This window comes from Colias philodice, chromosome 29, assembly GCF_061535455.1.
Source record: "Colias philodice isolate Cphi_HAF_F1 chromosome 29, ilColPhil1 Martin Lab GWU primary, whole genome shotgun sequence".
Lineage (NCBI taxonomy): Eukaryota > Metazoa > Arthropoda > Insecta > Lepidoptera > Pieridae > Colias > Colias philodice.
Window position 1 is genome coordinate 3,644,155 of NC_143114.1, and position 23,796 is coordinate 3,667,950.

General features: G+C 36.0%; 2 protein-coding genes across 3 annotated transcripts in view; both read right to left on the bottom strand.

Moving 5' to 3' along the window:
- LOC149475876 (uncharacterized) overlaps nt 1-23,796 on the bottom strand; it is a 69,316-nt gene that overhangs the window by 23,008 nt on the left and 22,512 nt on the right. For both annotated transcript variants that reach the window (XM_089712813.1, XM_089712812.1), the window contains exon 2: nt 12,558-12,663. In XM_089712813.1, coding sequence (XP_089568939.1) covers nt 12,558-12,639 — 82 coding nt within the window. In that variant the 5' untranslated portion in view covers nt 12,640-12,663. The remainder of the gene's footprint in view (nt 1-12,557; nt 12,664-23,796) is intronic.
- Nucleotides 1,283-3,272, bottom strand: LOC149475877 (uncharacterized). Its single transcript, XM_089713202.1, has 2 exons — nt 2,976-3,272; nt 1,283-2,590 (listed from the first exon to the last, which is right to left on the bottom strand). The coding sequence occupies exon 2, from the start codon at nt 2,357-2,359 to the stop codon at nt 1,967-1,969; it is 393 nt and encodes a 130-aa protein (XP_089569328.1). The 5' UTR covers nt 2,360-2,590; nt 2,976-3,272; the 3' UTR covers nt 1,283-1,966.

The window sequence follows — 23,796 nt, forward strand, 5'->3', positions numbered from 1 at the left end:
TCTTGGACGTCCGTGTGTCTGTATGTGCGGATCCTTTTTCTTGTTAACACGATAGCGACCGAAATACTTTACTAATCGAGTCTTTCTTTTTCTCTTACGCTTGAGTATGCTCAGGAATAGAACCCTTTCATTTTTCAGGGTCTGATTCGATGTGGTTTAATTGTTATTAAATAAACAAAAATAATAATTAATAAATATTTATTAAAAAAAAATTATGAGGCGTGCACTTTTGGATTTTCCAAATTATTTCTATCTACTTCAAAATTTATTTTTTTTCTACGAAATTTGGTGGAAACTTACTTTATTATGTCCCAAATACACTATAATTTATTTGATTGAAAATATTTATTTTTTCGCCTTATTTTGAATTAATACCAAAAAAACAACCTAATTTTCAATCGAAAAGTCACCCGTGAAAATATCAGCTTTTTTCAAAAACTTGGGGTGCCTTTTATTCATTGAAATCTCTACTTTCATATGGTGTAAAAAAAATAAACACCACCATAGTAAATGTTCTCAGGAAATGCATACAAACAGTCTGAAAATTAGCTTTTACTAAATCAGGCACACTTCTCGAACTACCTGAAATGTTTTTATCGACATCATTTTGCTTTTGAATATGCTGTAAAATATTAAACTTAGAACAGATAATTATTTTTCTTTTGAAATATTACCGAAAAGCCGATACAAGAGAAGATATAGAGTTCGAGAAGTGTGCCTGATTTAGTAAAAGCTCATTATCACACTGTTTGTATGCATTTCCTGAGAACATTTACTATGGTGGTGTTTATTTTTTTTTGATTTTGCTGGTGGGTACGGGCCAGCATGACTTCTATTAAATAGAAACGAAGCCAGAGCTATGATTAATGGTATTTTTTATATAACTGGTTTCATCGTAACTCATATCAGAAGTTGATTTTATTCAGATAACCTGAACTGTCAACTGTAATGTTAATTTATTTATTACCTAATCGTATATTGCGTCGTTAATTTTCTGTATTCGCACAAAGCAATTTCCGTTAAATGTGAAGGCAATCGCTCATAAATAACGTATCTCACACGTGTCTGATAAAATCGATTAGTCGATGAGGCCTATTGGCTGTAGAACATCATGTTCTCACCAATAGAAGCAGAGCATTCATGAAAAATGTTGCAAAACGGGACAAATAATTACTCGTCTTTTGAATACACGCAGTTGTAGAGATCAGCAGTATCAGAACATAGTATAAAACAAAGTCGCTTCCCCTTGTCTGTCCGTAAAGCAAGAAGATTGTTGGTAAAGCACATTTTCTTTAATAAGAGAGGATTTAATTTATAAAACAAATAACAAGTGCATCTATCTGTAAGTACTTTTATACACTCAAACAACTGAACCGACATTAATGCCGTTAATTTCATCAATAATAATCAATCTATGTGGTATACATAGGGTGATTCTAACAGCAGTTTAAATCTACAACTTTTGTGTTTTTAATTTTTATTTCTTTGAGTTGGCACCGTTTTGAACGTCCCAGTAATGATAAATGTTATGAGTAAATTAGTTTTGAATTCTATTTCCGCTGTTTAAGCTTCTGCATATGAGAGATCTCACTCCTCTGGTTAATCTATACCGAGAGGCCTTTTTGCAATCATGCAAAAAAAAATAAAAAAAATAATTAAGAACTTCCTTCCTCTTTTTTCCATTTTTTAAGGACGGAAGTTGACTAATTACTTGTTATTTTTTTCTAGTATACGCATAATATGGTAGTTCGTATTCTTCGTAACCGTCATTTATAACGGAATCAAACAGTGAATCAGTATTTTTTATACACTATTCAATAAAGTAGTCCCTACACGGTAATACAAGCATGACATGTGTTTACATGAACTGTCATGCTTCATGCTCATTCACGTAAGAATGTCAAATCATAGATTTTAAAACAGTTCGCGTCCAGCCTGACTTTAGTGAAACACTAATGGCCAACATTCACAAGCGCGCCCATCCGCTGGATTTGTAGCTGGCTACAAGTCCGCGGACCAATCTGCGTGTGTATGTGTTGGTGGGTGCGGCTCGCGGCTCGGCGCGGGCTCGCCGTCTGGAGACGCGAGCGCCGCGCCGCACCCAAGCCGCTCCGGATAATTCCGTGCGTGTGTGTGCGTGCGCGGATTTGTCGGTGGACTTGTCCGTCATTCGCCATAATGCGTCACTAATTTTAATAATTCCATGATACGTGCAAGGCTCACCAAAATTCACAGTCGACTGGACTATAACTCGGCGCTCGTGTAGTGTGTGGGCGATGACGGATTTGTCCACGGATTGGTACAGCTCGGGGCTCGGCTCGCGGTGCGTGTAGTGAATGCCGGTCTTAAGCTTTTGCATGATATGCACCGATCTAAACTATCATGCTGCACAATATAACTTGCAGGATAGAAAATAAAAGCTTCATGAATCAGCTGCCAGCTCGTAGATTGCATGTTTTTTTTGTGAATAGGGAAGCGATTGACCACAATCTCGCCGGATATTAAGCTGTTGTATTAAGTTTCTGTTTCATATCTAGTATTGTTTAGTGGTTTAGGATGGTACGCGCTTCCCTAGAAGGTACCTGCCCCCCTAGTCAAGTGGCTTTCTGTTAGCGTAGCGTTCAATAGAATAGACTACGAATGTATGAGATTGACGTAGGCTGTAGATAAACGTTATCTACAGCTTACGTCAATCTCATACATTAGTCAAGTGGCTTTCTGTTAGCGTAGCGTTCAATAGAATAGACTACGAATGTATGAGATTGACGTAGGCTGTAGATAAACGTTATCTACAGCTTACGTCAATCTCATACATTCGTAGTCTATTCTATTGAACGCTACGCTAACAGAAAGCCACTTGACTAGGGGGGCTGTAGATACGTTTATCTACAGCCTACGTCAATCTCATACATTCGTAGTCTATTCTATTGAACGCTACGCTAACAGAAAGCCACTTGACTAGGGGGGCAGTCCACTCTACGCTCTTCATTTCAATCATTAAACTAAACGATCATATATGCATGACGCATAAACGCATGACATGCTGCATTATCTTCTAGGGACGACTTTAAATTAAACGATCATGCATGCATGACATCACAAAACGCATGCGGCATGTCATGCTGCGCTACCGTGTAGGGACATCTTTACTTACCTTATAATATTTAATTAATAATTACTTTTACGAGTGTCCGGTAGGCCTAGTTTAAGTACACCCATAAAAAGCGTCTATTTTATACACAATGCGTGTGAAAAGCTTAATTTGATTAATTTTAAAAAATTCAAAATATTTAAAATTCTGGAAACCGCTTACTTAGTACATGTTCTATAATTGCGTTTAGTAAATGTCAGTCATTTTTCTGTCCCTATATCCCTTTGTGACTATGTATGCTTAAATCTTTAAAACTATACGCAACGGATTTTGATGCCGTTTTTTTTTAATTTTCAAGAGGTAGGTTTTAGTATACTTATAAAATATTATGTTTTAGACAAAGCGGGCGAAGCCGCGGGCGGAAAGCTAGCAATACATATACCTATGCATAATACAGTATTAATTTCTAAATGATACATTTTCGATACAAATATTCTCCGTTCATAGATACGTTTATACATATTTATTTAAATCGAATTTCCGTTTATTTTAAATATTATATTTTTTGCGAGGCAAAGTTTCTTTTCCTTCATAATTTTTTACTATAATTTCACTGTTTCATAGTTAGTATTGTTTAGTTCTTTAGTAATTTGAAACCTACTTTTCTAGTTTTAGAGTTAAAATTTCTTCGCCACTCTTCGCTTATTCTATTCTTTATATTATTTTTTCATAAAAATGTTTCATTAACTTCGTGATTATGATTTTAGAAAAAAATTGTGAATTAAAAATTTAAAACGACTTAATTTTAAGTCAATCCTATTGCAGCAGCAAGAAGCAATTTCAATCATATGACTTTGACATCCTTATCCTATCTTTCCTACTAATATTATAAAGTTTGTGAGGATGGATGTATGTGTATGTATGTATGTTTTTTTAACTCTTTCACGCAAATACTACTGAACCGATTAGCACTAAATTTAGCACACATATAGAGGGTAATTTGGATAAACGCATAGAATAGTATTATTGCGGAAATCCTACAGGAACGGGAACTATGCGTGTTTTTCTTTGATAACGCGGGCGAAGCCGCGGGCCGCGGAAATACTTGCATTTGAAACTTCGCGACAAAGGTAGTAAATTAGCCATATTTTATCTACCTACTACGAATTCTTGTTTTGTAGAGTAACAATTAAGAACTATTTAAATAATTCATACCTACAAAATAATGAATCATTAATTTTTACACGTGCCACGAAACAGAATTGAATTAAAATTAACATTTCATTAAAATAAAATAAAAAAATTAAATCATTATAAGATTAGGAGCCAATTAAAAAAATGTTCAACTGATAATGTATTTTTTTTTCAATTAGGCAATGTGTATGTCGAAGTCATCTTTTTGAATCTGCTGTTTGATTGAATGACTAGCGCATTCATTCAATGACGACATTCAATTGAATAACTAGGCCGAACGTTGATATAACAAGCGTCACTCAACGTCTAACTAGTTAGCGGATTGTAACATAGCCCTTTCAAGAGAGCGGATATAACGCTCGGCATATTGTTGAATGACTATAGCGCGTACATTGTATGACGAAAATATTTCAGCATGTTTTTCTGATGAAAATAAGAAATAATTTTGCATTAAAAAAAATCTTATAATTTGGTACCTACCCAGAGCCTCAGAACAAGTTTGTTTTTTATTGAAGTGAAACTTCTTTATCGAGGTTGGAAAAAAAATTAGTGTACCATTTTTTCGTTACGCGTGACATTTTTTCGTTACGCGCCATCTTTTTCTTATCCCTACCACGCGTGATTCGACGTATTTCTATAAAGTTGCATATAGTAAATTATTTTTTGAAAAATAAGGTCATAACGAAGTTTCACTTCTTACGTGTGTAGGTACACGCACACGTTTTTTTTTGTAGGTACACCGTTTGTTGAGAACAAACGGTGTACCTACAAAAAAAATATATACACATTCTTATATAACATTCTTATATAACTCCTTGCTTCACCTGTATGTTTGTATGTAACCGACTCCTTAAAGACTTAATTTTGTCCCACCATAAACGGTCATATTCAATTCAAACTTTGTACACTTAGTCACTTATCAAGGACTAGCTCCGCGGTTTCACCCGCATTGCTCCGCTCCTTTTGGTCGCGTGATGATATAATATAGCCTTCCTCGATAAATGGGCTATCAAACACCGAAGGAATTTTTCAAATCGGACCTGTAATTCCCGAAATTAGCGCGTTCAAACAAACAAACAATCTCTTCAGCTTTATAATATTAGGTAGGTATAGACTGGTGACAAAACAATTATTTCATGAGTTTTAATTTATTATCCTGAAAAATAAATAAACTTAATGCGGGTATTTTAATTTTTAAAGTGAAACTTTTATTACATCGTCTCAAACTTTTTGGTCTGTGTAGCGCATGTCGCGTGTATCGCGGCTGCCGAGTAGGTATACCTACTCGGCAGCCGACCGACACGCGACATGCGCTACACAAAGCAGTGTTCGGAACCGTTCGAACAGTTTCACTTTTACCGTGGTTTCATAAAACCACACAACATTTTTTAAACTAATTACATATATTTTTATCATTTATTAAAAAAAATTGCAAACATCCGCCGCACGAGGAAAGCCGTAACAATTCCCAACTAATTTGATAATTAATATTTTCGTCTACCATCATTGTCGTTGCTATAATACACAATATATTATGCATAACCGGATTATTCTCTATCTAGGAAGGAACAAGATCTGATAACGATCAAATCTAGATACTAATCTGGCCATAAGCTGGACGATTTATTGGTTTTTGCAATATCAGAAGATAATAATGGTTCATAACTTCCCCAGCTAACGTGTTTAGGCTACAGATTATGATCTAGGAGCGTGAGACTGTCTGAATCCTAAAGATTCTTGGAAGATAAATCAGAATAAAAAATTATTAATTATTTTTCTGTAACGGAAACTGTTAACACTGGTGACGAGGTGTCGCTTCGCTCGTGTAAATTTACCTGCGCAAAGAAATATCACGATAGTAATCATGGAATAATATGAAATCTAAATTTTAGATTATGCCTCACATATTATAAAACAAAGTATCTACCTGCAGCCGTCTGTCCCTATGTGTGCGTGTGATCTTAAAAACTACGCAACAGATTTTTGTTTACCTAATAGAGAGTGGTGGATCCAGGAAGGTATATAATTTCTTAAGTTAAGCTAGTAAAGCTAGTTTCTGTCTTACAAACTTAAAATTAAAATGAATTATTTAACTTTAATACAAAAAACTTCAATTACATTCATCATTTAAAAGACTACTTAATCTTTCTAGAAAGTTATATTTAACGAAGAAAATTGCGCAGAAAATTAGCAAATTTTCGGAAAATTTAACGACTATTCTTTTGCGTGAAAACTGTCCAACGAATTGCGTGGAAAATTAGGAAAACAAAAAAAATTTAACAAAATTTCACACGAAGACAGTTTCTCTTTTTTTAAATTATAAAATAATACTTAATTATCCATTCAAATAAATGCAACAAGGCCCACATTTAACAATTACCCAATTTCCTAAATTTCAAACTTTTACCTACATACATTTTAAACTAGCTTTCCGCTCGCGGCTTCGCGTGCCCGCGTTTTCTAAGAAAATCCCGCATAGCTCCCGTTCCCGTCGTATTTTCGGGATAAAACCTACCCGTGATAAATTTCAAGGTCTCGTCATGGCAATACCGTCACGTCATGGAGTAAGACGATGATTTTTGTATCTTTGAAATTGAATCTTCCCAAAGAAGTTACAATTCTGACACGCGCTTGCTCCGTACACACGCTCTTTTTTTGTTCAATAAATATTTATGAAAATAAATGAATCCGTAATTAACATAATGTATGATTATAAAATATATTCAAAGCATGTGATTTGGTTAGGTAGGTATGTAAATGAACACCGAAAGAAGTGGGCACGGTTCAGCTATTATATACCTACTGTATAAGTACCTCTAATAATTTTTTAAATAGGTGGTAAATGTTAAAATATGTAATGACGTTTCAAAAGTGCTTCTAGAAGAAGTCTAATTGAATAAATAAATGTTTGAGTTTGAGTTTGAGGAAAAAATTCCTGTTTATTATTACATATTTATGCAAAAAACTAGTCGATCGATTTTAAAAATTATTTACTGAGTAACATTCCTACTGCAAATGCGAAAGTAACTCCTGACAGTCTGTTTCTTCTTTATGCCTATTCTACTGGACCGATTTGGATGATGGAACAAAGACAATTTGAGACCTGAGAAAGGTCATAGGATAGGTTTTATCCCCGAGCGGAAATCCTACAAGCACGGGAACCATGTGTGTTTTCTTTTGGCGAAGGCTATAGGTACCTACTTCTTCTAACTTCTTTTAAATAATGTTTATATCTATCGGTCTGTCTTTGTTTGACCGCCTCTTTGGTTCAGTGGTTGACGCGTGAGCGTAGCACCGAGGGGTCCTGGGTTCGATTCCCGGTGGAGACGAAGAAAAAAAAATGTGTTGGTCTAGTTGGACACAGAAGGCTGATCACCTTCTTGTCCCTAAAGAAAATCGATCAGTGAAACAGATGTATGCATTATGCATTTGTCCCTTACCCCACTTGGGGACATGGGACTTCACACTGTCTTTGTTTAGGACTGTTATACACTGCATGCTCTCGATCCACGATAGCGGAAATTATTGTATTGCCACCGATCCTTGATAAGTTTGAATCAAATATGTAAAAGTCGGTCAAAATCGAGTAACAAGGTATCGGTAACATACAAACTTACAGGTGAAGCTCATAAAAGCTCAACATATTATCCTCAAGCCCAGACTAGCCATAGATAATCACTACATAGTATAAAACAAAGTCGCTTTCTCTGTCCCTATGTCCCTTTGTATGCAAAACTACGCAACGGATTTTGATGCGGTTTTTTGTAATAGATAGAGTGATTCAAGAGGAAGGTTTTAGTATATAATTTATTACGTTTTAGACAAAGCGGGCGACGCCGCGGGCGGTATGCTAGTACACTATAAACCAATCTCAAAGCCTAACTTTAAATTCTTACATCACACCCCACACGGCACACCCATCACGCAAAAAAACCTGATACAAATAAATAACAAAAACAACTTGGTACCTACTGTAATTAAATGTATAAATAAAACGGTCCAAAAATACTTTCAAAAATCTATAAATAGCACGCAAAAACTCGACCTTGGAGCGTTAACAGAGGTCAAAACGCGCGCCGACCAGTTTTTTATATTCCAAAAAATACCTACAACATAATAATTATGGATGTATTTATACAAAAATAGAAATTCAAATTTTTGTAATGGGATTGATGATAATTCGAAGGTCGCTTGTGACGCACGTTTGTGGGATTCTTTTATTTTTTATTTATTTATATATATTATTATTTATTATTATGCTTACAACTACATGTTGTAGGTTAACTGATTTCCGTTTGTTTTGAAGGCTTAGGGCGGCCGTACACGGACCGCTTCAAGCAGTTGAGACCGACCGCTTGAAGCCGCGACCGCACGGTGACGCACATTCATTCACCGCCGTACACATGACTGCTCGAGCCGTCGCGACCACTACAAGCCGTCAACTGCATGACGAAACTCCATCGTGCCGTCGACGGCTCCCGAGCGGTCGTAAGGCATACACTGACTGCTCGGGTTGAGATATCTTCTGCTGTGCCTCGCGGTTTTACCCGCAGTTCTCCGCTCCTTTAGCGTGATGCTAAAGGAGCGGAGAAAGCGGATAGCTTATACTCTTTATAGCTTAGCTTTCTAGCCTTCCTCGATAAATCAGACCAGTAAGTTCCTGAGATTAGCGCGTTCCTACTAGCTTTCCCCACGCGACTTCACCCGCGTAGCTAAAGAAAAATCCGCTTTGTTACCATTCCCGTGGGGTTCCGGGATAAAACCTAATCCATACTAATATTATAAATGCGAAAGTAACTCTGTCTGTCTGTCTGTTACTCAATCACGCCTTAACTACTGAACCAATTTGCATGAAATTTGGTATAGAGATATTTTGATACCCGAGAAAGGACTAGGCTACTTTTTACCCCGGGACATAGGATAGGTTTTATCCCGGCAATCCCACGGGAACGGGAACTATGCGGGTTTTTCTCTGAAAACGCGGGCGAAGCCGCGGGCGGAAAGCTAGTCATTTATAATGCTTGTTAGTTAATATCAATGATTTATAATATTAATTAGAAATTTAGGATTTATATCAATTAGGAATAACATATTGTCTGTCTCCATTTTACGTACAACCCCGTTATCCCGATCATCCCATTAAAAAAAATATACCCTATGTCGATGAAGATACAAGCTTTTCTATGTGAAAAGAATTGTTAAAATCCATAGAGTTTGGGTTTCATCACAATCCGCTTAAAACATTCGAAGTACCTAGCGCTTTTTTGTTATCTTGAAGTAGGTAAACACGAACCGAATCAACATTAAATTTTTTCCCTGTGTCATGATCAAACATTAGCAAAATCAACTTTAACAAGTACCTATATTTTTTATAAGTTTTTACTTGAGTTCGTACCTAGGAACTCTATAGGTACGACTTAACCTCTGTACCAATGTGGCTATTAATCCTGGAAAATTTTAAGTGAAGTTCCGTGTCCCCTAGTGAGATAAGGGACAGATGCATAATGCATACATCCGTTTCACTGATCGATTTTATTTAGGGCTTAAGTAGGTGATCAGCCTTCTGTGTCCTGTCAGACCAAGATTTATTTTTTTTACCATCGGGAATCGAACCTAGGACATGCGCCCGTTGCGTTGGGCGAGTACCTAGAATCGAACCTAGTAACCTCACTTCTACGCTCAATCGTTAACCACTAAGAAGGAAGCTATTAATAAATCACTACTTAATATTATAAATGCGAAAGTAACTCTGTCTGTCTGTCTGTCTGTTACGCTTTCCCGCTTAAACCTCCCAACCGATTTTGATGAAACTTGGAACAGACAATCTTTAGACCCTGAGAAAGAACATAGGCTACCTTTTATTGCGAAAAAACACCACGCGGGCAAAGGCGCGGGCGGAAGCTAGTACTGGATAAACATAAAATTATATGCCAGCTGACCCTTTTTAAAGGGGACTTATTTTTGCATTTATTATCATCACCTATACAGGGTGTAATCGTTAAGTGTGCACAGGCGATTATTCCGTAACTATTACAGAAATCAAAAAACTTTAAACTGATATCGAAAGTACTTAAACTAATGAGTTAAATGGCCATAATAAATTATTAAAAATAAAACGAGAATTATCCAAAAATGTTACATTAAACGCTCCCATACATTTTATTTCCCATACATTTTGTATTCATAGCAGATTTTCGAAGTGACGTCCTCATTGTGCAATACAATGAGGACGTCACGAGCTCTATTTACAGTTTCTAAATGAACCTCCCTTCAAATTTGCGAAGCAATTAAAGTAGAAAACCAAAAAAAGAAAGAAAAAGCTAAAATCTTCCATATTAAATGTACATGGGATATTCATATCTCATACTAAATGTATGGGAGGGTTTAATGTAACATTTTTGGATATTTCTCGTTTTATTTTTAAAAAATTATTATGGCTATTTAACTCATTAGGTTAAGTACTTTCGATATCAGTTTAAAGTTTTTTGATTTCTGTAATAGTTACGGAATAATCGCCTGTGCACACTTAACGATTACACCCTGTATACACCTACGTACATCTAATACATATTATAAAGGCGAAAGTTTGTAAGGATGTATGGATGTATGGATGTTTGTTACTCTTTCACGTAAAAACTACTGAACCGATTACAATGAAATTTAGCACACATATAGAGGGTAACTTGGATTAACACATAGGATAGTTTTTATCCCGGAAATCCCACGGGAACGGGAACTATGCGGGTTTTCCTTTGCAAACGCGGGCGAAGCCGCGGGCGGAAATCTAGTAATATTATAAATGCGAAAGTAACTCTGTCTGTCTGTCTGTTACTCAATCACGCCTGAACTACTGAACCAATTTGCATGTAATTTGGTATGGAGATATTTTGATACCCGAGAAAGGACATAGGCTACCTTTTATTGCGAAATATGTACCACGGGCGAAGCCGGGGCGGACCTCTAGTATTTAATATGTATTACAAAACGTCCTCCGCCGCGTCTGTCAGTTTGCTCGCGATAAATTCAAACTACTGCAACAATTTTCATTCTGTTTTCACCAATGGCTATCGTGGTTCTCGAGGATGCTTTTATATCTTCTTCACTATAGATTTAAAATTCTCGCGACTCAACGTTAGTGACCTCCTCCCAAACGGCTTAACCGATTCTCATGAAATTTTGTGTGCATATAAAGTAGGTCTGAGAATCGGATAACATCTATTTTTCATACCCCTAAGTGATAAGAGTACGGTAGAACAGCGATTACCGGGACAGCTAGTAATTTATTAAGTTTTAGAAAACGCAGGCGAAGCCACGTGAGCAAAACTAGTTTTACAGTGTAATGTCTCATTTATGCACATTTTCCATTTATCAATGACTAGCTGCTCCGCGCGGTTTCACCCCCGTGGCTCCACTCCTGTTGCCCGTAGCGTGATGAAATATAGCCTATAACCTTCCTCGATAAATGGGCTATCTAACACCGAAAGAATTTTTCAAATCGGACCAGTAGTTCCCGAGATTAGTGCGTTCAAACAAACAAACAAATAAACAAACTCTTCAGCTTTATAATATTAGTATAGATTAGCGGGCCCAACGTTTTCCCGTTATAAAACAAGATTTTACACACAAGTTTATATAATTAGATTTTCTAATATATTCGTAGGTACATTTATCTATTTTTGAAGTGAAAACTTCTTTAGCGGCGTTGAGCACTTTTTCTGTAATGGGTATAAAATCTTAAACTCGCGTCAGGACACGTGACCTGATCAAAAAAGCGTAAGACGGATACCATTCCAAAATATCAAACATGCTCAACGTTAATAATCAAGTTTTCACTTCTGCCGGCACTCCCGGAGTGCAACCCGTCTTTTTTTTTTTTAAAGAATAAGTAAGCGAAATCGGTTCAGTTTGTCGTTTTTCATGTTGTACCATTTAATTTTGATCCAGTTCACCCGATAATGGTTTTATTCATTCAGTGTAGGTTCTTAATTAACTTCATTTAGGTACCTAATTAAGTTCAATCTTAATTTTTATAATAAGGTACATAGATATAAATCTGATGTTCTTTTCGTTGTTCGTTGATTTGCTATACCTAATTATTCATATTTATCCGCGCGGCGTGCCTAATGGGCCCTCTTCACAATTACGTTGGGCGAGTAGCTACCTAGAGGTAGAGAACATTTGTTTGGGCCAACACTGCCCATTGTGAAGAGAGCCCATAATGCACGATTTTAAATTACTAAACGTATTCTTTTCAACTCTATTCCGTACCAACCTTTCTCTAGCAGCTGCGCGAACATGCTCTGCACGTTCGAGTGGTGGTGTTTCCACCGGAGGCAATACTGCTGCGGCGCCATCCTGCCGCTGGTATGTTACACCTTCTGGAAGAATGGAGAATAATCTAGAATTAGTTTAGAATTACAGAACGAGAATAATTGATTGGCGAGGGAATGTTACAGAACCTTCTGGAACATACGAGAATAGAATTAAATCGCGAGGGAATGTTACAGAACCTTTTTGAACAAACGACAATTTTGTTACGAATAAGTTACAATTACGGAATGTATTGCAACATTCCAGAACAATTGAGAAGTTGGTAGATACATGTAATAATTACGGAATGTATTGCAACATTCCAGAACAGTTGAGAGGTTGAAGGATACAGGTTACAATTACGGAATGTTATGCAACATTCTAGAACAATCAAACTCAAACATTTATTTATTCAATTAGACTCCTTCGAGAAGCACTTTTGAAACGTCAATACATAATTTTAACATCTACCACCGATTCGGAAAGCAATATCTATCTATGGAGAAGAACCGGCAAGAAACTCCATAGTTGCTCTTTTAAATCGAGAAGTTGATAGATACATGTAATAATTACGGAATGTTCTGTAACATTCCAGAACAATTTGAGAAGTTGATAGATACAGGTTAGAATTACGGAATATTCTGGATTTTATGAAACGTTCTCGAACAATTATTGAGAAGTTACTATATAAGTTAGAATTACGGAATGTTATAGAACATTCTGGAACATCCGATAATAAAGTAGAATTGCAAATTGCTAGAGAATGTTATGGAACCTTTTAGAACAATCGAGAAGAGATGGCATATTAATTGTGCATAATAAAATCTTAATAAACAAAAATAACAGTTTATAAATATTCTAAAAACGATCCCGTCTTCCGAACTAACTAGTTTTACAAACTTATAAACAATTTCTACAAGAATATAAACATAATCTAGTATTTAAATGAATGCAGACATTCATACATATTTATAGAAAAAAGACTTATTTGGGTACATTATCCAAATTCATGATCTAGCATATTATGATGAAAATTTAAATAATCATAATCAAAACTAGCTGCATCTTGAGTGACCGCGGCTTAACTCCCGTGGTACATAAATAAAAAGTAGCCTATAGACTAACTAATCTAAATCCTACAAAGGTTACATATGTACATACATATATGTCTATTGTCTATGTCAGTTTTCATACGGACCCGATCAGCAGTTTTCGCGTGAAAGAGTAACGAACATGCATGCACACAAACTCGCATATTTATAAGAGTAGGATATGTAGGTTGTATAAGATGGAACATTATCTGTGGTTTGTTATATGGCAATGTAATAGATGAGACAAAAACTTTCCTCTCTCACTCTTCTCGCTTAAGTAAAACTGTCATGGTGGAATTGTATCTTTGCTACTGCGCATAAACATGTAATATTAAAACTATGTATATCAAGAATATTGAGTATCTTTATTTTAATCCAACTTTCTTCAGGTAGGTAGGTACCTAATAGTATACCTACAATCTAAATATATTTTAATTAATTAAATTAATCGATTTTTTATATATTATGTAATAGTTTATTAGGATTGAAAAACCGCCCCTGAATAAGATAAAACATCAATTCACTAATTAATAAAAATTTGCTTCAATTTATTTAAAAATTCAAATATTAATAATGTTAAATACATTTTAGCTAATGCAAAAGCTATTCAATGACTAGTTTCTGAGTAATGCGTGAAACAAACCTACACATCTAGTTTTGCATATTTGTTTGGAAATCCTTATATTTATATACACTATACAGTCATTTTTAATATTGTATTGTTTCAACAAAATTATTTACATTTCGAATAGTTAATTTCCTTGATGTGGGTTGATCAAAATGAATCATCCTCTTGATAAAATTACATCAAAATCGGTCGAGCCGTTCAAAGCATACCGCACACACACATTCTTACAAAATAACATCAAAACATCTAAATACAAATAAAACGGGACACACAACTTCCATAGAAACACCAAAAACGGCGATAACGTAAACGAACAAATTTCAAAAAAACGATAACGCCCGGTCACCGGGTTCATCTGTTATCAGTCAAAACCGTATACAGTTTGTGTCGCGGAGGGAAATGTTTTAAATTTTTTATTTTTTTCCACTCGCTCCAGAGTTATTTACCTACTGCGTTTGTGTGATTACGCACTGTGCTGCGATATCGACAAGTTATTAGATTACAATTTTAAAGTTTCATTTAATTTTTTCTAATTGATCGTTTTTTACATTGGGGAGAGATTTTGCTATAAATACTATTATATACTTATTCTTTATTTTTTGGAATGAAGTTCTTTAGCCAGCGTTGCGAAAGGGGGCTAGGCAGAATTAAGATTAAAAGTTGTAACGACAATTTTTGCTTTTAATAGTTGTAAGCATTTCGGCGTGCGCGTGTTTCTCTGACTCTTTCCCTCTCTCTCTCTCTCTATCTCTTATATTATTCTTATATTATCATTTCCCTATTTTGTAAAAAGGTGTAGATAGGTTACCAATATTCGATCTTCATAAACAGCGTACTAACGCACATTCGATTTAGATGGCAAGATTCAACTATCGTGAGCGAAAAAGAGACAGCTAAAGAATGTGTCAAATTAGCCACAATTACACTCCTGACTTCTTGATTCGATTTTACGACTGATAAACGGACAGATTTAATTCCAAACTCAATTTCTCGATATCACCACACAGTGGGTGAACTCAGTCACATATTTTGTACGCGTCAAAAACCGCTGATAGCGCTTATCATTCCAATGATTTTGAACGACCCCGTCCCGTCGGTACCTACATGATATTTTCGAAAACTTATTGATGTTTACGTTTACGTATTGAATTTGTTAGTTTACTGCGTAATTGTAGCTTGTGAGTTTAAGATGAGGCAGTCGTAATATTTTTTCTCTAGACACTGTCGATTGTTCTACTAGCTTCAAACTGCAGGTAACACCGGGGCAAGAAGCTTATTTCCAATATTAATAAGATTTACCTGCATAAGATCATCGAATGATGAAAATATTTATCGTAAATAAAGAATTATAAACTTAACCCCCTCCCTCTTAACCTTGCTTATTTCTAAACATCCTTTCTTAGTGCTCACAAATTGAACGAAGTTTGCAGCAAAATATACAAGTTCTAATCTCACCAGTTGTTTAGTTTATGCGTTGTTATATCAGTAAGTCATTGATAAGTTTTCTTTTTTACACAAATAATTAATTTTATAAAAAATAATAATAATAAATATTCAGGACAATTTTCACACACGGCACGATCTGATCCCATACTAAGCTTACGCTTGTGTTATGGAAACCAGATGGCTGATAAACATACAAATATATATAATTTTAAATAAATACTTAGGCTGGTTGCAGAGCTTGACCGACCATCAGTGCGTACGTCAGTCGCGCTTGTCATATGTATGGAAATTCATAAAACCTTTCATAGCTAGTCCGACCATACGCACGCGTATTGACATGCGTATTAGTGTCATCTTCATACATTTTGTTGATAAGTATCGTCAGGACCGACGGTACGCACTGACGGTCGGTCAAGCTCTGCAACCAGCCTTAGATAGATAATTAACACCCAGACACAGAGCAAACATCTATGTTCATCACACAAATATTTGCCCCGGGTGCGGGAATCGAAACCACGACCTTTGGCTTGGAAGGCAGCGCTACTACCAACCAAGCCAACCAGTCAGTCAAAATTATTATTTTGATATTATTATGTAATATAATTTTATCGTGATTAATGATATCTTTCTTAATACTATTATAAAGGCGAAAGTTTGTATGGATGTATGGATGTTTGTTACTATTTCACGTAAAAACTACTGAACCGATTACAATGAAATTTAGCACACATATAGAGGGTAACTTGGATTAACACATAGGATAGGTTTTATCCCGGAAATCCCACGGGAACGGGAACTATGCGGGTTTTCCTTTGAAAATGCGGGCGAAGCCGCGGGCGGAAATCTAGTATTACAATACTATAATCTTGAATTATGTACATCTGTCGGCAATCCAGATATATATCAATTAAGATAACAAATATAAATTATACCTAAATTTCTTTATATTTTTCCATTGAGAACCATGTTTATATTTTAAGTACACATTATCTTGCTAATTAAAAAACAATATAAAAGTGATATTTACTAGTATTATCTAGTTATACTCATTAATTTATTTAAATATAAATTTGGTTACGCGTGTAAGCTTCGTTCATAGAAGATTGAAATTATTATTTTCATATATATTTAAATAACAAGTTTTCCGCCCGCTTTGTCTAAAACCTAATAAATTATATGCCTACTAAAACCTTGCTCTTGAAGCACTATCTATTAAAAACACTGCACCACAATCCGTAGTATAGTTTCAAAGATCTAAGCATACATGCAGGCATTAGGAAAAACGCGGGAAGCGACTTTTTGAATACATATTGCTAAGCGAAAACTCGAGCACGGCTCGACCAATTCGGATAAATTTTTAACGTTTTTTTAACGCACAAGCAAGGTTCTTATGAAAAGAAAAAACGTAAAATGGGTAATAGGGCATAACAACGTCTGCCGGGGTAGCTAGTTTTTGGAATCAACACGCATCTGTATTGAAATTTTCTATTAAAAAAAAAATTAAGTATGTAAGTAAAAAATCTTTTCACACAAAAAACAAAAAATCATAATTTAACTATGAGATGATACTAGTGAAGATCGTCTCACGCGCAGCCTCCGTTAGGAGGCTGTGCGGGGAATACTGTTCAGGGCTATGAGATGATTCAACAGTTAGCTGCAGTTGTATAAAGAGAGACAGAGAACTGAAATCTCCTGTCTCCTTCTAAGCACCGAATATTTCCGCACACAGACAGCCCTAAGTCTTCCCACCTCTATTTTTAATTACCTCTACGATTACCCACGTTTATATGTCACAAAAAACCACCGCCAATCGGGTCGTCTATAAAATATTTTAATAATTACTAGAACAGTAGCATTCATTGTTAATTGTTACGTTTCGTTGCATCTAACGATCATAAAATTGACTACAGGGCTGTCACTTTGTGCAAATATAATTATAAATTTCCTTGGTCATATGAAATGCATAAGATAAATAATTAAATATGTATTTGATTGGGCCTAGAACACGAGGCGTTCATAACCCGTTTTTTTATTACATAAAAATGACATAAGACATTTATGTTAAATAACATAAATGTTTTATAAGGAAATATAAATATGTCTGCGTATGAATTGTTTTAAAGTAAAAGCTATATATTAAAACTAGCTTTCCGCCCGCGGCTTCCATCGCGTTTTCAAAGAAAAACCCGCATAATTCCCGTTCCCGTGGGATTTCCGGGATAAAACCTATCCTCCTATGTCGATGTTACCCTCTATATATCTAAATCTCATTGTAATCAGTTCAGTAGTATTTGCGTGAAAGAGTAACAAACACACACATTCATATCCTCACAAACTTTCGCATTTATAATATTATATGGTAGGATATAGTAGGATAGTAGGATAGGATTAGTTAGTAGGATAAATCTAAATACCTTTTATGTTGTTACTTGTTATGACTGCAAATCACGTCCCTATCTACTCAGATTAAGGGGTAGGTACCGAGTCAAAGAAAAGGGACACACGTAAAATTTTATATTATAGCTATTGGAATTTATTTATATATCTACATATATACACAATCATTATACTAAACGAGCAGGATTTCTACAGATTAAAAAGTAATAATCGATAATCGTTCTGGGTAGGGACGAAAAATCGAACGAAACATCTTCATTTGAAAATCCTGCGTAGAAAATAAGGGTTGCCTGGTAGAGATCGCTACCTAGCGATAAGGCCACCTTTTGATTATTTTAAATGTATTGTATACTTTTATATTTGTATTTTGTATTTTTATAGCAATAAAGAATTCTCATTCATTCATTCATTCAATAATGTAGGTATATTATATTATTTAAAAACCCACGTTCGCCAACCCTGCAATATTGTAATTCTCCCATCCGTCACGATTAACTTTCGAATGCAAAAGAAATGAAATTGTCATACGAACGGTTGTTTTTTGTTCGCATTTTCCTTTTAACAACGGAATGAATTTCAATACTAACTTCTGCACGTGGCTTTTCTCGCATTCATGTTTTAAGATATTTTCAATCGACTTTGAAAAAGGAGGAAGTTCTCAAGTCGACTGATACAAGTTCTTCTTATATCTAGATGATTTGTTTTAGAAAAACATTTTTTTAAGTGTCTCGTAGAAATTCCTTTAAAATCGGTTCACCCGTACCCATGATTACCCCGGAATGAAGTGGTGGACATTGTTAATGTCGATTATGACTTAGAGCGGCCGTACACGGGCGGCTCGAGTAACGGCTGAGCGACGTACATGGACTGCTCGAGCGGTCGGTCGTTGACTGCTCGAGCTGTCGCTACAAAGAGCGCTATTGACGGCTTGAAGCGGTCGCGACGGCTCTAGCGGACCGTGTACGGCGGTGAATGAATGTCTATAGTTCACCGCGCGGTCGCGGCTGCAAGCCGTCGGTCTCAACTGCTTGAGGCGGTCCGTGTACGGCCGCCCTTAGATCTTAATATCATAACAAACTTTAAAACTTGTTCTTTTGACATTATAAACGTACCTTCTTTCCAATTTTAATCAATCATAAGCAATTGAATAAATTTGAAAGCTTTGCACTTTCAAGAGTAATTCTCAATTGAACATCTAAATTATCTAAAAAAAACACATGTTTGAAAATCCATATATTACTTCTTATTTCAAATATTATTTCTTACTAGCTTTCCACCCGCAGCTTCGCCCGCACAGTTAAAGAAAAACCCGCATAGTTCCCGTTCCCGTGGGCTTTCCGGGATAAAACCTATCCTATTTCCCGGGATAAAAAGTAGCCTATGTCCTTTCTCGGATATCAAAATATCTCTATACCAAATATCATGCAAATTGGTTCAGTAGTTAAGGTGTGATTGAGTAACAGACAGACAGAGTTACTTTCGCATTTATAATATTAGTATGGATTTGACACTAAACAAAGACGAATCTAACGACACGTCTCAAGTCAAAATCCATCAAGCCGTTTACCGTTTAAAGTGTGCCAAAGACAAACACTCAAAAAATTAACAGACCATTGTGTTGACTGTCTCTCAACATAATATGCAACGTCGGCGTCAAAACCTTTTATTTCTTTTCGGTCCTAAGATGAATGCACAATCTATTCTAATGTAATAAAGCTGAAAAGTTTTTTGTTTGTTTGCCGGAAAGCGTCAATCTCAGGAACCGCGGGTTCGGTTTGAAAAATTATTTTACTGTTGGATAGTCCATATAAGCCGCGATTCCGTAGTCCTTTAAAAATCTTTAACGGTTTTTAAACCTGGTTTATTCATTTTATTATGAACCCAGCGTTATACGCACACTTCACAGCGAACTTGGTCACGGGGAGACCAAGCTGTTATAGATCCTCTGTTTACGAGATCATCAGGAGTACACCGTGATTCCTTAGTCCTTAACAAAATTTCCTCAATATTAACAAAACTGGCTTATGTTACATTACCCTCCTTTTCGCACAGTCGGGTAAATAACACTCCGATCCACGCAGCAAGCATCGGGTAATGAAGTTAAATTGAATGAATGCTTTTTGAATTTTATTCACACATCCGACACTATTTAAACACACTTGCTTTCAGTACTGACCCGTTTTCGTAGATTTTATTAACCGACTTGAAAAAGGGAGGACGTTGACCCAATTCAGTTATATTTCCTGTTCAATGCTTGTTACCAAAAATCTTAAATTGGTATAGGAGTTAGGACGATTTAATAATTTCAAATTGAAAGGATATCAAAAATAATTTGGAAAATCCAAAAGTGCACGCCTCATAATTTTTTTTTAATAAATATTTATTAATTATTATTTTTGTTTATTTTATAACAATTAAACCACATCGAATCAGACCCTGAAAAATGAAAGGGTTCTATTCCTGAGCATACTCAAGCGTAAGAGAAAAAAAAAGACTCGATTAGTAAAGTATTTCGGTCGCTATCGTGTTAACAAGAAAAAGGATCCGCACATACAGACACACGGACGTCCAAGACAGAACTTTTTTAAACTGTTTTTTAACTAGTTTAAATAACAAAAATGACATCAAAAATATCATGAACGTTAAAAATAGTGTTTTTTCTTAATATGTGTGTGTATGTATTATCTTACAAGTGCAATGTATGATACATAAATACATTTTAAGTTTGAAAAATCAGATGTTTTGCGCGAAGTGACAGTAGTACCCACCTCAACGCTTCGCTTATGAGGCGTGCAATATTCCCGTAAAATTTCACCAAAAACGGATAAAAGTTATAATATACTATTTCGCTATTCGCCCGCGCAGTCTAAGAAGAACCCGCATAGTTCCCGTTCCTGTGGGATTTCCGGGATTGCGTCATTTTCCCGGGATAAAAAGTAGCCTATGTCCTTTCTCGGGTATCAAAATATCTCCATACCAAATTTCATGCAAATTGGTTCAGTAGTTTAGGCGTGATTGAGTAACAGACAGACAGACAGACAGAGTTACTTTCGCATTTATAATATTAGTAGGGATTTTTAACACAACTCTAGAATAGCCAGATAGCCAAACTTTGATCATTTAACATTTCATCATCATCAGCCCACATACGTTCCCACTGCTGGGAGTCTGGGACACGGGCCTCCTATGATAGTACAGGCCATAATCCACCACGCTGCAGCTGGCCAAATGCGGGCGGATGTCACAATATGTCGTCGAACTTTTGATTCTTCGACATGTCGGTTTCCTCACGATGTACCTTCACCGTTCGAGCAGTGGTAATGTTACAACATGCGCAGATAAATTATTGAAAAATCAATTTGTTTCCTGCGCGCTCACCTGGTCTCGAACCCCCGGACTTATCGATTTGAAGTCCAAGATCTCACCACTGAGCCACCACATTTAAATTTTCATTTACTCCACAACTATTTGCAAATGGTCGTACCATTTAAATAAAAATAAAATAAATAATAAATAAAGCTTTATTTGATCCATAAGAAACAGTAGTTGTTACAATTACAGTTTAAGAACAATATTAGAACAGTTTAGATACTAATCAAGATAATATAATTTAATAAAGTTAATTTAAGTACTAGGTAGGTTTCTATATGGACCCCATACGGGTAAAAGCCTCCCCCAAAGAATGCCACTTGTTCCTGTCTTGGGCTGTGTTCAGCCAATTTCCGCCAGCGACTGCTACTATTTCGTCAGCCCATCTGGCCCTTGGTCGACCCCTTGTCCTGGTGCCTCTTGGCCCCGACCATTTCACTGACCTGAGGGTCCATCTTCCGTCTTTGTAACGAGCCAAGTGACCCGCCCACTTCCATTTTCCCTTCAGTGCAAAACCTAAGGCATCACATACTTTTGTTTTTTTCCGAATGTCGGTGTTCCTTATTCTATCTTTAAGTTTGATGCCTAGGCAGCATACAAACTCCGAAACACATTCATACATTTAATAATTATTAATTATCGAACGATATTTAAATTATAGATATATTTTATTACTTCACTTACAAATTTACACTTGGGTATACATACAATTTTTTTACTACCATATCACTACGTAATATAAAACAAAATCGCTTTCTCTGTCCCTATGCCTCTTTGTATGCTTCAATCTTTAAAACTACGCAACGGATTTTGATGCGGTTTTTTTAATAGACAGAGTGTTTCAAGAGGAAGGTTTTAGTACATAATTTATTCGGTTTAAGACAAAGCGGACGAAGCCGCGGGCGGTAAGCTAGGTAAGTATATAAAATTCTCGTGTCGCAATGTTAGTTATCATAGGTACTCCTCCGAAACAGCTGGACCGATTGTCATGAAATTTTATATGCCTAGGTACCGATAGAGAACGATATCTATATCGTTAGTTAATAGGATAGGTTTTATCCCGCGAAATCCCACGGGAACGGGAACTATGCGGGTTTTTCTTTGAAAACGCAGGCGAAGCCGCGGGTGGAAAGCTAGTTAGTAGATAAACTTGTTAGTTGTTACCTTTAAGACAAAATGTCAATATCAAACCATACTAGATACCTATACGTGGCTATACCACAGAATACATAAGACCTCATTCACACGAGAGTTAAAAAAGCGTTGCGTTAAAACCCGGCGTTGGCGCTTTTTAAACGTTCTCTCTGTGGTTGTTCATACTAACGCTTTAAAATCACTCATGTCTCGTCTCTGGCTTCAGTAAGACGTGGAAATGGTTTCTGCTAAAATAATTACGTAATGTCAGTTGCGTAATATCTTTATGATATTTATATTATTATATTTGCTTAGAATTCCTCGGAAAGTTTGTTCTTAATAAACCACTTGTAGGTACCTACTTAGGTATTTGTTCAAACTCGTCATCGATAAACATGTTACTTAAAGGAATATGATAAAAATACCTACTGTTTTAATTTTTATATGTTAGGTATATTTGAAAGAAAGAAAGAAAGAAAGATTGGCACTAGCGATTTGTGTTATTAAAAGACGAAAAAGAAAACAAAAGGCATTCTGGATACATCCTCTGAATGAACAGAGATAATTAAAAGGGCAGTTTGTGACACTGTACGAAGAGTTAAGGCAATACCCCGGAATTTTTTTAATTATTTTCAAATGTCTATAACGATTTTGAATACAGGAACGGACGAGACTCCACATCTATAATTAATAGTTCGGGATCAACAATCCACGACATCGTATCGATTTTCTGATGATTATAAGCACAACAAACACGTGCTACCGCTGAGCGAGCGTGCGGCATACTGAACGCAGCGCCGGCGCTTTTTTAGCGCTCGTCTGAATAATAGTAAGAAGTTTCCTATGGTCTATTTTATTTAACGCCCAACGCCGAGCGTTGAAAATAGAACACTGCGCGATAAAAAAGCGTCGCGCTTTAAAAGCGCTGACGTGTGAACATATACTTGGGAATGCATTTGTTCTATTTGGACGCTTTTTTAACGGACGTTAAAAAAGCTCTCGTGTGAATGAGGTCTAATAGTAGCTAAACGCTACAGAACGGACACTCTCCGCCTCCCGCCAAAATTAAACACTTGCCTCCCCCGCACGATCAGTCTAAAAATGGTCCACATTTTTCTACAGGGACGATACGCAAC